The sequence below is a fragment of the Botryllus schlosseri genome, chromosome 2 (genome assembly GCF_051294905.1).
Source record: "Botryllus schlosseri isolate E-star chromosome 2, Bs_hap1, whole genome shotgun sequence".
Classification (NCBI taxonomy): Eukaryota; Metazoa; Chordata; class Ascidiacea; order Stolidobranchia; family Styelidae; genus Botryllus; species Botryllus schlosseri.
The window spans coordinates 32,918,937-32,934,711 of NC_137237.1; the positions used below are offsets into that span (position 1 = coordinate 32,918,937).

Sequence of the window (15,775 nt, forward strand, 5' to 3'; positions counted from 1 at the left end):
TAGTATTTATATCATGAGTCGACGTATATGCCGCAAAAACATCAAAGGCAGAAATATAAAACGTCCTAGTCCTTTTCCCCTATACCTGGCCTACGAAATACCACGATTGTCATCTCTCACGATATGCAGCATTTGCATATGCAACGCGAATCTTCACTTGGATATTAATGAGACTTCTTATGTTGACGCATGATACCGAAGGTGAACGTTTTTATATTTCTGGAATATTTTTGTTTCCGTTAATCAATCATTTGTTATCAATTCCACCAGTTCAAAATAATGCGATGAAACGAAGGATTTCAACTTACAAACTCCTAAGTCTAGATTGCAACTAAACGGCTAAAATTCACATCGATCAGTATGCGGATCGGCCAATTTGGCATTTACAATTCTGTATGAATTCAATAATTGTGTGTAGCCAGATTCTATAATTCTGAGACTCGGTGATGCACAAAATCAATTGAGGACTGAGAACTAGGGATGGTGTGAACCTCTGAAAGGTTCAGGTTCGTGTGAACGCGAACCTTTTTGAAAGGTTCTGTGTGAACGTGAACGTGAACCTCATGACGTCACGTGACGTCATATTGCTAATTCCAACCCAATATTAATGTTCAATTGTACGCGATACCTAGCGACGACTCGGGCCACATAATGCCACATATTGGCGTTTTAAATGTCGCCAAATGTATCAACTGAGGCAATCAAATGATATAATAATTCCATAAAATCAATATCTTCCGTCGCTTTGCCGACAATTGCGACGAGGACTTACCAGGGAATATAAGCTTACGCCTTAACGGTCTAGGCCAGACCGTACAATGTAGTCGGCGTCTGAGTTGATATTGAACAGAGTGTCAAACAGGTTTCTATACTTGTCCCCGATATTACCCCATTAACAAGTTATACGGCAGTAGCCAACACCTCAATCGCACGGATTTGGTTTTAATGATACATTAACATATGAAGTCAAGATCGCGCCTGCTTGATTTTTTACATCACAAAACGATATCAATCTCATTGATTGGTTGAATAAGCATCATTCGCTGACTACATGTAGTGTATTTCGCTCGTGATGTTGTGGGATTGCGGGTCAAGCTCACAGCAGAGAGTCATATCTAGCTTTCCGTTTGTAATCACAAACGGAAAGCTAGATATTTCGAGCAAACTTTTGTAACAAAGCAAGTAAAATTTTTGAGATTGCCAAGGTGCATGCTCGTTTATTGTTGATTTTTTTATGCTGCCAGCGCCGTGCATAGAGTGACCCGCAGTTGAAATGCAATAAATTTGAACCAAAGATGTTATAATGAAGTGAAAATTGTAATATATGAAAAAGGTTCACAGTGCAGAACCTACCAAGGTTCTGTTGTGAACGCGAACCTCTAAATTTCCGAGGTTCACACACAGAACGCGAACGTGAACCTCACGTTCACACCATCCCTACTGAGAACCACTGTAGTGAAGTCTAGCACAGTACAATATACACACTCACATTACGATAGAATATAGCATATTGTTTGGATCAAGCTGTTTCAGATTTGATCATCATTTGTGCAAATCATTGAATGTAGATCCCATTGCTTTCACTTCCTCATCGTTTCTTTCCAGGCAATGACGCGTGTTATGGAGTCGACTGCGGTGTTCATGGTGTTTGCAACGTACAGGGAACTGTTGGAGTGTGTCAATGCACGGCAGGATACAGGCGTGTAGGCAACGTTTGCGTAGGTAATAGACTCTCCACTATGCTGTAATATTATTGTTGAATTTCCACCAACGTTGTCAATAGAATAGAGTATGCCAGCGCTTCCCCGTAAACAAAACTAGCGCCAAACGCCCATTCGTACATCCTTTCGCTGTCACTTTGTGAAACTGCACTGCCCGACACATAAACCTGCAAAAGCTGACGAAGCATTTCCTGCATCATGTAGCCGCTAAGCACGCCATATGTCTTTGGCACATATAGTTCAATCCTGATCTAGATATCTGGATACCACTCGCGTATACCCCGTTATTCATAAATCCTCACACGATGCAAGCATTGGCAATCTTCGTTGAACACTCTGACCAGTGTAGAGAACAGATCAACTCCTTCGAGTGTGATATAAAATCAGTGCCAACTCCAATTGTGGTGACGAATCTGTAAGAATTTCCCGTGCCTACCTGACTCAGGCTGGAATAGCTACCGTAGGTTGGTCATCCATACTCAGACAAGGAATTGCCATACTTTACGTCATAGTGACTTTTTGCAGAATTCTGTCGGAATGATTTACATGACATATTTTCCGTTCAGTTATTTCTGCGTGTACTGGTGTTCAATGTCAACAGCACTCTACGTGCTCGAACGGAGCCTGTGTGTGCAATACCGGTTTTGTGCAGCCTTCTCCTGGAACGTGCGTGCCAGGTATGTCACGTATATTATAGGTAAAATATCGTGTACTGATCGCTTATTATCTCAGCAAACGCATGTTCATCGACGACATGCGGTCCGAACCAAGAATGCTCTGTCAATGCGGGACAGACTTTCTGCATTTGTAAGCAAGGGTACATTCCGGATGGATCAGGAAACTGTGCTGGTATGTGTCGTGTAATTCCGTTAACTCGATAGACTTTGACTGACCGTAACTACGAGGGAATAGTACGCTGTCCATCAGCAAAAGTAGTCATGGAGGCTACTCAATTACAATGAACATGTATAGCGATTTTCCAGACATGCTCAACTATAACAGATGTATGTGGTGAAGGGTTATTGAGAAAAGTACTCGAGTTATTTGAAAAAAGAAGTTTTGGACAAGGTCTAACAGACTTGTATCGGTCAATTGCCGGCGACAACTTTCAAAATTCCAAAATCATTGAGGAGCTGATTACATTGCAGTATACAAAATTTTTTGTTCAACCCGAAGTTTAATATCTCCAATCAGTCGTTCTGGATACAGATTTAACTCTAATAGAAATACTCTTACTGGAGTCGGGTTGACTTTTTCATCGTTGCCCTTCCCGCTCATATTTGATAGAACGTGTTTTCAGTGCCGTGACAAGGTTTTTGGCTCACAGCAACAACCGATTTGACATTACGAGACGTGGAGACTGGAGATTTTAGAATGAGATTGTTCTTATCAAAACTGAAACCCAATATGACGAAGATGATGATAATAATACACCAGCTTCATCCGTCTCGGTATTATTTTTAACAAATGCAAAACAACTTTCGTTTTGTGATTTACGCGTGGTGAGCGGGGTTGGGAGCTGGCACTTTATTCGTTGTCTAGGGGAGCGGTAGCTCAAAAAAGTTTGGGAAACACTGGATTAGATGCACGCCTTCTCCTTTGCGACCGGCTGTATTTCTTGTGGTCTGCTTGATACACTCGTATTCCCGAATTATCGCGCATTGTCATTTGTCAGTGTACCATTCGATATGAACACGGCGCATTGTGCACGACATTGAATTTCGTTGTCAAATATTGATGCATCACGAGACGGCACAATTCTGAATTTATTCGATTCGTTTGGACGGGCAACATTCTATATTCCATTAAACGTGATTGCTGGTCGGAATGTTATCGAGAGCAGTAATATCAAATTACAAACTATTGGGCATTTGGTAGACAGTGGATTTCTACAGATAAGATCACGGCATGCGCCCGGAATTAGAATTAATTATAGCCCATAATCGTTACATTAAATAGAAATATGACGTGATATATGTTTGCGGCATATACACACCGATATACTCCATAATCCAGGGGTGGGCAAACTACTGCCCGCGGGTCGCATGCGGCCTGCGAAAGCCATATGAAACGTTGTAAAAATATTGATCAATGAAATCCAATTACTGCGGGTACTTGATTAAACTTTTTCTTAATATATAATGCTTCAACATGAGAATGATCAGTTATATTCTTATTCTTACCACAGTATTTTTTTTCATTTATTTTATTGATGTCGCGATAGTCGGACCTCGCGGCTCATGCATTTTTAAAGGTTGGAATTGCTAAACATCGCAGAAAATGAAACGTGAATGACTTAATTCAGAACACGGGAGTGATTTCAGTTTGACAACACGAGCAAGTTTATTACATTTGGTGCTACTTGGATGAACCGATTCACGAGTGTGTTGGCTAGATTCGTTCTTTATGTGTGTAGGGGTATTTATATTTATAATATTTATATATTGTAGAAGCGTATTTAAAGGTAACATGGTTATGATGCTGTCAGCATCGTGTGTCCTGGAATTAAAACAAAAGCACAATCAGCAAATCGCTGCTCACAGATTCAAATTTACAGCCATTTCTAAGAATTGGGACAACCGACTTGCATCCTTACTTTTGACAATGAGGACTACCATCTTTTAAATTCTCAGCAATGTTTCTGACGCGTGTACGTTATCATCAAATCAATGTTTGATTTGTTTAAGATTTACAAATACATCTGTATTATTTCCATGCTGTCGGTCACGATATACTCAAATAACAATATTGAATTTTGGCTTAGTATCGCAGTTTTATATAGTGCGGCCCGCGAGCTAAAAAGTTTGCCCACTCCTGCGTAAATCGCGAAATGCAGGAATGCCGCCAAAATCGCTGTTTTAATCTGCAAACAATTACCGCGATGCGACCTAGGCTACTCCACGCGAAGTCAGAAACCCAGTGTGCGGGCCGAAAGAGACAATTACTGATTGGTTGCGCGCTTTCGTGTTTGTAGTCGTCATTCTTGCCTGCTTGAAACATAATATTCCAGAGTCGCGCATTGCGAACTTGCCAGTGCGTAGTATATTTCGTTACTCGCACGGCGCATTGTGCGCGAATTACATTGACAAAGTTTTCAGCAGAGGTGGTCAGTATCGAAGTACTTCTACTTTTTCGAAGTACTCAAGTAGTTTTCCTCTACTTCTGGTACTTACTCAAGTAGATCTTTTTTTCGCTACTTCTACTTGTTAATATTTTGTGAACTACTTACTTACTTTTCACTATTTTCAGTTTGTCAAGTAGAAGTAGAATAATCCCCCCATAAGAAAGATAGCCTAAGGAATTTGGGGGCTGTTTTCACGTAGTACAAACATTGAATTTTCATAATAGTCATGTAATACCCAGGATTTTCGTTGCGCTTCGCGCACAGTAGATATGATGGGAGAAATGTGTTTTAACGAAAGTATCGCTGAATATAATTTAGACACCGGGTTGCGTGGTTCCGTTCACACCGCATTGCCGCCTATACCAAATATTTCATCACAGTAAGTACGACACCCCATAACGTTTGAAACTATCGTTTCGCACTTTAGCAATAACCTATTATACCTAGCAGCCCACGAAGTGTCCTAATATGGAAAAGTGGACTGATTTTTTTAATGTTAGACCTGTTTTAGCAGACCACCGTTGAAACTTTCTGGACAAAAGACATGAAATATATTTTCCGCTTTTTAGTAGTAGTATTTGCATTTTTCTTTCAATTAGGAGTATTATACGTTGAGTTCTAATCATAGTTTCAGTTCTTTTGTCTGGAAAACACAAATGTTGAAGTATAGAAGCAAGTCTAATACTTTCCGAAATTAAAGCTATATACTATATGGCATTTTTACGATTTGCCATGTTTCTAATTAACGCATACTAATCGCGCAAAATGTTTAAGCAGTATCCGACACAATTTCTCCGTATTGCTCTTCGACTGAGCTAGGGACATTATAATATGGGGGAGGGCGCCATGGCATGATATTTTCTAAACGGAGTGTTCGAGAAAACAAAGAATTAGTATCGCATTCCATATCAACACTATCATTTACATCCCATGATATGGACGACTGCTTATTCTGTCAAAAATTGACATTGACATTGAAATTGCATCAATATGAATCAAGCTCTCTACACCTTCCGCATTCGTCAATTTGCGGATTTTGATATTCCATGCGAACGAATGACGATCATTTTCACAACTACTTACTTACTTGAGTAGATTTAAAGTCAGTCAATTCTACTTCTTCTTCAAGTAGTTTTAGGTTGTGTATGAAAGAAGTACTTCTACTCGTACTTGAGTAGATTTTTTTCGTCGCTACTTCTACTTCTACTTGAGTAGCTTGCTTGACTACTTTGACCACCTCTGGTTTTCAGTGACATACATTTCAATTTTATTCGATGGATTTGAACGGGAACCTTCGGTATTCCATTAAATCGATTGCCGTCGGACGGACTGGTAACGCAGTTCCACTTTTCAATGATCGTAGGCTACCGTTTTAAGATTCCGTTTAATAACTCGACTGTATAGCTTGATGTTAATGAGTGCAGGACCGGTATTAAAACGTCACGTGAGTGGTTTAACAATCAGTAAGGTGCGTTCTAGTGCGACTATGACGTCACCGATTGTGGAATGATTATGACGTCACATGACGTTGCATATTCTTGTTGAATATACATCAAACTGGAAATGGGACGTCATGACATTGCTAATAACTTGCGGCACTTAATTTCCTATTTTTACAGCTCCCAACGCATGTGGAATCGCAACATGTCCCCAGTTCAGCACCTGTTCCACTGAAGGCGGAGTGTCTGCGTGTATTTGTATATCGGGATATGTCTTTGCCTCTGCTACGCAAACGTGTGTTGGTGAGCTCTGCAACTTTTCCAATTTTCCTGGAGTCTCCAATCGCAAACTATTACATTTAAATATAGTCAATCGTATAGCGACGCATTGCAACATGGTTGTACCGATTACTTGTGGTCATTGCTCAGTAACGAAGTATTTCTTTTATTTTTTTATTATTTTGTGTGTCTTTTTCTTTCCTCTGTTATCTTCTATATGGGTTACAGACTATCTACTGTTGACATGTTGAAATGAATACACTGTGTTACTCCCCCAGTCGTTTTAGGTTTCCCCATATTTATTTCCATCCAGTATTCATGCCTCTTAATTACGTCGCCCAAGACCAGTGGTTCCCAACCATTTTGTCTTCGCGGACCGCCTTTGAACCGTCACAGACTTCCGCGGACCCCCAGGTTTTAGTTCAAATATAGCTCTATCGTGCAACCGTCATCTGTCTTCTTCAAGTATTAGTTGTAGGCAAGTATTAAACAGCAACAAAATTACCATTATTTAAAATAACATCATGCTATATTTATGTTGAAATTGAGACGACTTTCAGTATTTCAAAGCGAATTCTGTGGCCACATTTATTGAAACACACTACCGTGTCTCGAAAATCCTTGACGTCAATTTTACATGAACGAGTGTCAAAATTCCAATAATTTCCACAAAGCTATTAGGTGGTGGGGAATGTAACAAAAGCGTCTAACGCTTCCGACGACACCTTTGGGTCTCATCGCAACATCGGCACCAATATAACGTCATTTCTATCTAGCAACTCATCTTGAAGTTATTCTGGAACAGCGGTTATGTATATCAAAGGAGAAAGTGAATTTTTTGCAAGCGAATTTATTCCAAAACCTAATAAAACATATCTGAACAGCGATATGTTTGTATCAGTAGGGTATCGGCAATTTGGCGATTAAAATGAGCTCGCAAAGTAAGATATTTTATTTCAGACGGCCATTCTGTTTACGTAAGTCCTAAGTTTTAGCAGGTATGAAACGAAACTGCTTCGAAGTTTCTCTAATTTTAAAAAAAGGAATAGGTTGACAGATCACACATTTTGCAAATTTGAAGGTTTTGCGGACCCCCTGAAATTGTTTCGCAGACCCCCGGTTGAGAACCACTGGCCTAGACCCAGTTGGGTGTCTGGTTTCAGAGACTACCACTCCAAGTCGTTTCGACACCTTCCAATCTTTTGATTTTATTGCAGTCTTGTGTGTTTTGAAATGATGAAAATGTCAATAAACTGATACTGACACTGCTTTTATGGTGACGATTAACATATCATCATGTCTGCATCCCCGGTCTGCCTGAATTCGTCTGTCTGTCTTCTACTTTTTCGGAATACTCAAGTACTTCTTGCCTACTTGTACCACTTATTCAATGCATTAAGTTGTTAGACTACTTTCACTTCTACTGAGCTGTTGTTCTGGCAAGACATTTGACGCTATTAATTTTGTGAAGTACAAAGTAGTCTGGGTATATGTTTGTATAACTTCGAGGAGTGCTATTGTCAGATAATTTGTGAGAAATAGACCCGCGTCGCCCTTCATCACATTTTTGCATTCCGACAGTCCAGCCAGTACGATTTCATTGTCGTGGATTATTTATTGTCTTGTAGGATACTGAGTTGAGTCAATGGGCTCTTTGTGGACATAGGACGAAGTATGATTTCTTACCGGCAATTATTCAACTCTCATATTTTTGTCTATTCCAGTTATCGATCCCTGCCAATCCGTCTCGTGTCCTCAGTATTCCTCTTGCAATCGGGGAAGATGTTATTGCAATTCCGGTTACGAAGGCGACCCGTCACGGGGTCCATGCACTCGTAAGTAGATCTGTGTCGCTCGAAATATGACGGTGATTTATGAAGGCAACCTGTTTTTCAGTTATTGACCCTTGCCGTACGGTTCAGTGCCCACAATACTCCAGCTGTCAACAGGGACGCTGTGTATGTGACACCGGTTATCAAGGCGATCCTAGTAAAGAACCATGCAGTGGTTGGTGTTCCGTTCGTATTTTTAGTGTAATAATTATGAATAATATACGCCGAGATTTATAGACTTATGAATAACAGCAAAGGACTTCAGAGTAACTATAATGTCCAGTCCATGTGGTCACTTCACTTATCATCCATATTACAAGTAGTAGACATTTTTCCCTATTTAAATGTTTAAAGTTTATTCGGACTTCCCTCAATACTTTACCTTTTGAGCGAGCTGCAAAAGCTAAGATCAAACGTGGGTCGCGCTAAATGAAAGTAGAAAACGGACCACACAAGACACGTATAAACTGCCGTAAATGATCTTGGTTGTCTCAACGCCCTGATATCATAAACACTATCACCAGTATACATTTGTTCCACATATCAGCGCAAACGACAATAGGGTAGATGTTTTTGTTGCTAACAAATCAATCAAGTATAAATAGACATGATCGAAATACATGACCAATTGCAGGGAGAAAGACATTTTGTATTAGTGAATATTTGTTGGATGAAGTAGCAGAGTTAGCGAGAGAACTGCTCAAGTGCTCATACGAATGCATTATGAATTGGTTGAACATTTTCCTTGTTTTTCTACATCCCTACTCTGCTGTATATATTAGCAGAAAAACTGCGAGGAGAGAAAATATCCCACGCTCGGGCTAGATCCGACTAACCGAAAACATTAGCTGTACATTTGCTACTCATATAGTGTGATGTACCATGAAGAATAGTGCCGTGATTCCACATTCAACCCGACTTCAAGTGTCAAAATATGCCATTTTACCTTCAGCGATTGACCCATGCAAAGGAGTGGTTTGTCCAACCAATTCGCAGTGCTTCCAAGGAAAATGCAGATGCAACGCTGGCTATCAAACTGATTCCACCAGGCAACAATGCATCCGTGAGTCATTACATTCAAGTGTTTATAAGTGTCTGAAGAGTGGCAACAGGCCTCTGCGTAATTCGTTAATCTTGCAGATCCACCCCACATCGTTAGAGATTTCGATTTAGGGATTGAGAAATTGAGAAAGTCCAGGTTGCTATGATCAAATGCTGTTGGCCATGCTGACCATGATTAATGATAAAAATTAAAAGCTGTAGTACTGTTTTCTCATCTCAATCCATAGTAGTTAATCATATAATTGTGACAAAAGTAAGAAATGGATTTGTCCGCCAACAGGATCTTGTGCTCAGATCCTCTCTCTTGAAGAGCGCTTCGCTGGAAAGGCAATATGCCGATTAATACATGTATATAATTGTATATGCATTCTTATTCTTATGAAACTTTCTGATCTTTATGTAGTCCCAAAATTTCTAATTGACCCTGAGAACAGATATCAAAATCGGAAGAATTATTTTGAAATGTGTTTCCCGTATCATCTGCATCTGACCCAATGGTTCTGGCACGTTTTCTGTTGTGCAGGCTACAGCAAGTGTCCAATGTCCATGCAACGTCCTGAGTGTAGGACACATGGTGAAAATACGATTTCAAAATGCTCTCTGAATGTGTTGGCTGTTACACTGTGTTCAATCTGACATATATTATGGAAGCTCTTAATATATTATAATGTAAATTATTTCTATTCATATTTGGGCAATATGAAATCTTTTGAAGCATTGCTGCATAAAGTTGGATTTGACACAAGTGCTACGCAACCGTTACTATGTTACCTGTGTGGATACACTGCAGCATGTTTCATGTTACTAAAACGTAATCGTCAAACATTCATTTGAATTCATTACAATTGTAGCAATCGATCCTTGCGCTGGGGTTACGTGCGGGCCAAATTCGTCCTGCGACAAAGGAGTCTGTGTTTGCCGAACAGGCTACGTCTTGCGGGCGGATGTGTGCGTCGGTAAGTCAAGCTACACATTTTAGGAAGGTTAATTGCTTCGATTGGAACTCATTGTCAAAGTGGTTCGGTGTGTGGTACTGTGATATATTTCGTTAGAGGTGACATGTTGGCCGTTTCTTCGCTATGCCCCGAGGGAATTTTCGTATGGATAAGCATAAATTCACCACTCCACTACTCACCGCCAGTTCCCCGTCATTCGCATGGTCCAATATGCCTTATTGATAGCGTCATCACGCAATCACTCAAATCTAATCTCCGGTGATATCAAGATAAGCACTTTCTCCATCATCCAAACGCAGCGATTGTTCAGCCATTCGGTGAAACAAATTCGCATTCAGTATTTCGATGGTTTTGCGACAGCATGTCACTTCTTATGTAACGCCTAAAGGTGATATCGAGAGCAACGTCTCTCTGAAAACAACCATGGTGTCCTTAACATTTTACAATATCGAGAGGTCTTCCCTAGTGTTAGCATAAAATCCAGCTTGGCTACGTAAAATGCTGAATAAGGTATTTTGCATTAATGATCATTAACTTACAGTATGCGCGGTTTCACCTGACCACAAACTAAACAATAACAAACACAACAAACTGGACCGATTTGCACCATTGTTAAATAATGCTACATACAAAGTAATGTTGGATTCCGTGATAGTTATTTATGCCTACGTGTACGATCAGCTATCTGAGATTGCAGATGTTCGAGAACATCACAGCCTGCCATTGATAATGGAAATTCATACTTTGGCCTTGAAGTTGTCGGCTTTTTGTGGGGACAGTGCTAGCACGCCTGACTCCCGAAGCTATTAGAATGAGCGGTCGCTGGAATGTTATGGATGGAAATGTTATCGCACATGCCGCAATCCAGCAACAATATTCATATCCAAGATGAATACTATATAAATGTATTTTAATTCAATGAAGAATGAGCACCCTATCTCTAAAATAAAGTGTCAATTTGTGCAAACTGTGTTTCATATACAACAGTTATTGACCCCTGCAGTGGAGTTACGTGCGGAGTGCATTCAACCTGCCGCCGAGGTACATGTATTTGCAACACTGGATACGTGGCTCAAGGAAACGTTTGTGTTGGTTAGTGTTGGATTGCTAGTTGTCATAGCATTCAGCAGGGATAGCCGTCGCTGACAGCATATTTTTCATTAAGAGTTAGTTGATGACCTTTAGCAATGCTTGATAAGACCGCGCTGCAAAGAAGTTTTCTTCGATCCAGGAATAGTGGAGAAGCTAACACTTCCTATAATTTTCCTATATACTAGGGTTACCATACGTTCTCCATTAAGAGGATTTGTCCTCTTGTTTCAGGTTTTGGAAAATGTCCTCCGAGGACGCCTAAATGTCCTCTTTATTTTGAGAATTTTTGTTAAATTCGACTGAGACTGAGTAAATATGCAGTGAGGTAACGCTCCGGCGGCTGTTTCGGGAGCTGAGCCGGAAAGTTGACCCTTTTGTTTTGTTTTTTATTCAACTAACTGATAATGTGAAAGAAAAACTGTATTTCGGGCACTGAGCGACAAATGTGACCTTTTTCAGTCAACCGACCACGAAGTGGAAAAAATTTACCATCTTTTCTAGATTTTCCTCCGGTATTCTAAGTTTGAAAATTTTGAAAATGTGTCCCCCTTACCCGATTCCAAAATATGGTAACCCTACACTGTAAAAAAAAAACTAGATTTACCGCGAAATGTTTGGAAGCACGGTAGCCAGACATTTCGTGGTAATTTAACATTACCGTTAGTCAATGTAAATTTAACTTACACTCGTCCGGTAATCTCACTTAACACGCCAGACTGTAATGTTACAGTCACCTCCGGTATATCCAATCTACATTTTATCCTGTATATTTGCCACTCGGACTGTAATTTTACCGCCTACATATTATACATGCTGTCTCTGTAAATCAGGATTACATACCAGCTTGTAAATTCACGTACATCCCATACCTATCGCAAAGCAACCCGATGCTAAAATATCGCAGAAGCTTCTTCACACCCCCAAAACGACATTGGAACAAACTGTATAGTGTATAATCATTCATGATTCACGGTGAGAAGATTATCGATGGAAAAGTATTGCTGCTGGAGGTCTAATTCTTCTTTAGGAGACATGCAGTAACACGAGTGGTCTTCCACCATCGGCCAGACTTCTAATTGTTTCTTTTTCCCGTCCTCATTCCTTCTGTGTAGCTAGTATCTTGCAGTTCCACTAAAAAGAATTCATGCGTAAGTCTCTATATGAAGCAAAGTTCCTAACCTAGACATGACATTATAAAGACTACTAAGACAAATAGGGTAACAAAGATATAACAATTTTTGAAGTACCGGTACTGGTACATTGTGAGGTGACGGCTCCGCCTTTTACATGATATAGCAGAGATTCATGACTTACTTTATCAAATGCAGCGGGCAAGTTATAAATGATAATGCATCTTCGTGTGGGCCAATTATTATTAGTCATGCAATTTATTGCATGCTGTTATTTCTTAACCCCCGATCAGGATTGTCCATCGTATTGGTAGTGGAAACATCTTGAGATCGCCCAAATGTACCATAAATCAATTTGTTTCAAGGTAGGTTGCACTGAGACTAATCCTGATGCTGGTAGTGACTACAGAGAACAGGGCGTCGTTCTGTACTGCCATGCTCAATTTGATCAGTTTTGGAATTGAATTGAGTTAAATTGTGTTGATGTAGCGTAGCTTAATTGAGGGCGAAACCAAGCAACCTATATTGCATCTAAGTCTGTCTTACGCAGTGCAGTTCGCCAGCTATTAACAACAGCTACCCAGCGCAACGAGCTTTAGGCTACTGCCAAAGCTATGAAGTAATGAATGACTTACACGTGGGAATTCCTCCAAATCTTCAAAGAATATCAAAATTTTGCTTAAATGAAGTTGAGCGCGGCTGCTGGAGTTTGAATTTGGCGAGCTTTCTTGAATACGAAATAAGTTTCATCTTCAACGATCGTCTTCTGAAAATGGTTGCAAAATACATGTTTAGTCAGAATTCATACAGACTTAGTCAATTTCTCGCGTTCCCCAGGGTGACAACCACTGATCCTATGTATTGAAGGAAAAGGTTCCTCATTTGAGGTGGCATGTGTGCCATACAAATCCAGCAGTGGATGGAAACATCTCTATGCTATGGCCCAAAAATGACATAAACATGCCAACAGTTTCAACTACTCCGCGGCAGAGTATGTGGTGTCACAGGTCAGTATATGGGTCGACTAACATCCCAAAATAGAACAGAGAATGCGGCGAATTAAATATTTCAATCATGAAATCAAAGTCATCCCGGTGGTGTGCACAGTCATAGATATTCACGGCAACGAATACTATGTAGTACTGTACCTTTTACGATGCGTATCCCAATCACCATTCCTAGGAATCTTCAACGATCGTGCTGTCCGCTTTCTTCAAGCACAACAAGCTTCGCTCCACCAGTGTTGCCACTCTAGGTTCCCGGAAAAACACAAGATTATGTCGTGAAAAAACACTAGATTGGCGAAAAATACACTAGATTAGTAAATTGCAGGAAAAATTTGTCCTTGCCAAGTAATCATGATGACCAAGGTACAAATCCACAGATAAGAAGTGTTCCACACATGAATTCGATACATATGCATGATATACTGCATGATTAATTGATTATTCAACGAAAATTAATGAAACGAATTCAACAGCGCAATAAACCAAATTTGTCACTTTCGAATTGTGCGGCATCATAAAAATTATCTTTCGATTGTACACCATCCATCAAACATAAGTATCTTTTGTGGGGCATCTTGCTCACTACCGCACATCTTCAACCAAACAATGGGGAGGTTTCCATGTGCAGCATACTTCAATGGAATATGGCAATGCCAAGAAATTCGTCATGAGCTTCCCCAGTAAATGGAATCTGGATTCACCGAATCCATTGTGCACTTATTTCAATTTTTGCAAAAATTCTGTTGGAGGGCATTGACTGATAACCTGCAGCTCATTTTGCGATCTTGCCAAAGTTCAAGTTCATCAAATAATATCACAGAGGGAAATTGCACAGCTAGAGGAATGATTGATTTTACTATTATTATTCTTACTATTCTTCGGCCTGCTTACGTTTTTCAATATTTATTGATGACGCGAGACTCGAATTGAACAATGCTTAATTAGCACTCCATCAATGCAGCTGGCTGGATGATCCGCGGGAAACCGACAGATCGTAGCGCTGCAGCATGAATTATATTTTTATTGCAATTTTGTTCAATAAAACTGTCTGTCTGTCTGTCTCGGCAAATGAAAATCTTGCCCGAATCTGCATACTGAGTTCAACAAGAAACGACAGAGCATCAGAGCGAAATCGCTCTTCATTTTTTTAGAGACTTTCGCTCATGAGTACGGATTCACAGCGCACCCTGTTACGTAATAATTGCGTGTTACTGCACCACCACATAGAATTGTTGAAAACAAACACAGCCAGAGACACCAAATCGCCTCATTAGCGATAAATTTAGCGTATAATTAAGTAGTCCAACGTTAGAATATTCATCATTCGCATAATTGCCGAAAAAACACTAGATTGGCAAAATTTTGCGAAAAAAAACAATAGAACACTAGGACAACCGAAAAAACACTAGATCTAGTGTTAAAACACCAGGAGTGGCACCACTACGCTCCACCCTTTGCTCAAATCTCAATAATGGCCAGACGACGATACGACACTATTAAGATTTCGAAATAAGTGGTATTCATCCGTTGACATGCCACCAATAATATTTACTAGCCACTGCGTTATAATGTTTGATTAGGGTCGTTTTTTCATACAGAAACATTTATCATTACATCTAGTCCCTTTCATTTCCATCTGATTGCGTATAAGTTGATATTTATTCCATATTTTGTCACTACTTGCCGTACTTACGTAAACCAGACGCTGCTTGTGATGTCACAGTTGTGCGTTGGTTGTTTACTACGAATCTCAGAAAAAGCAGTAACGCGTAACGGTAACCTAACTCGCCTTGTTCGCCATTAACAAATGGCCAACTTAGCATGCGGTGCTGATATTTCTAGTTTCCCGAACAATATTATACATCCTAAACTGATATTCTAACTCATCAGTCCTATCCGTGACAACGAATGTAACCAGCGAGACCGGCCGTATAGCCATAGCCTTATAATATAATATAGTGGCTATCTACGATTGCCAGTTGTTTCTTTTACCCTACTATGTACTATACCGAAATTGGTACTAGGGCCAACAATTTCCGTATGACAGACCCCAGTCTCGCGAATGAGGTTGAATCAGGTCAAATCACCACGAGAATGATATCAGTAACATTCATCAGTTCCACGTATACATTG

At 40.0% G+C, this 15,775-nt stretch overlaps 1 protein-coding gene and 1 long non-coding RNA gene across 9 annotated transcripts in view; one reads left to right on the forward strand and one right to left on the reverse strand.

The window, feature by feature from the left end:
- The window catches only part of LOC145434449 (uncharacterized), a 60,626-nt gene that overhangs the window by 19,138 nt on the left and 25,713 nt on the right, over positions 1–15,775 (forward strand). For 5 of the 8 annotated variants that reach the window (XM_080311803.1, XM_080311807.1, XM_080311805.1 and 2 more), the window contains 9 exons: positions 1,606–1,722; positions 2,288–2,398; positions 2,454–2,570; positions 6,465–6,587; positions 8,288–8,398; positions 8,460–8,570; positions 9,348–9,458; positions 10,309–10,413; positions 11,401–11,505. In XM_080311803.1, the coding sequence (XP_080167929.1) occupies positions 1,606–1,722; positions 2,288–2,398; positions 2,454–2,570; positions 6,465–6,587; positions 8,288–8,398; positions 8,460–8,570; positions 9,348–9,458; positions 10,309–10,413; positions 11,401–11,505 (1,011 nt within the window). The remainder of the gene's footprint in view (positions 1–1,605; positions 1,723–2,287; positions 2,399–2,453; positions 2,571–6,464; positions 6,588–8,287; positions 8,399–8,459; positions 8,571–9,347; positions 9,459–10,308; positions 10,414–11,400; positions 11,506–15,775) is intronic. The other 3 variants (XM_080311806.1, XM_080311809.1, XM_080311808.1) reach the window with 2 other exon arrangements.
- Positions 12,359–14,978, reverse strand: LOC145434452 (uncharacterized). Its single transcript, XR_013913396.1, has 3 exons — positions 13,784–14,978; positions 13,271–13,401; positions 12,359–12,636 (listed from the first exon to the last, which is right to left on the reverse strand). It is a non-coding gene; the product is annotated as an uncharacterized LOC145434452 (long non-coding RNA).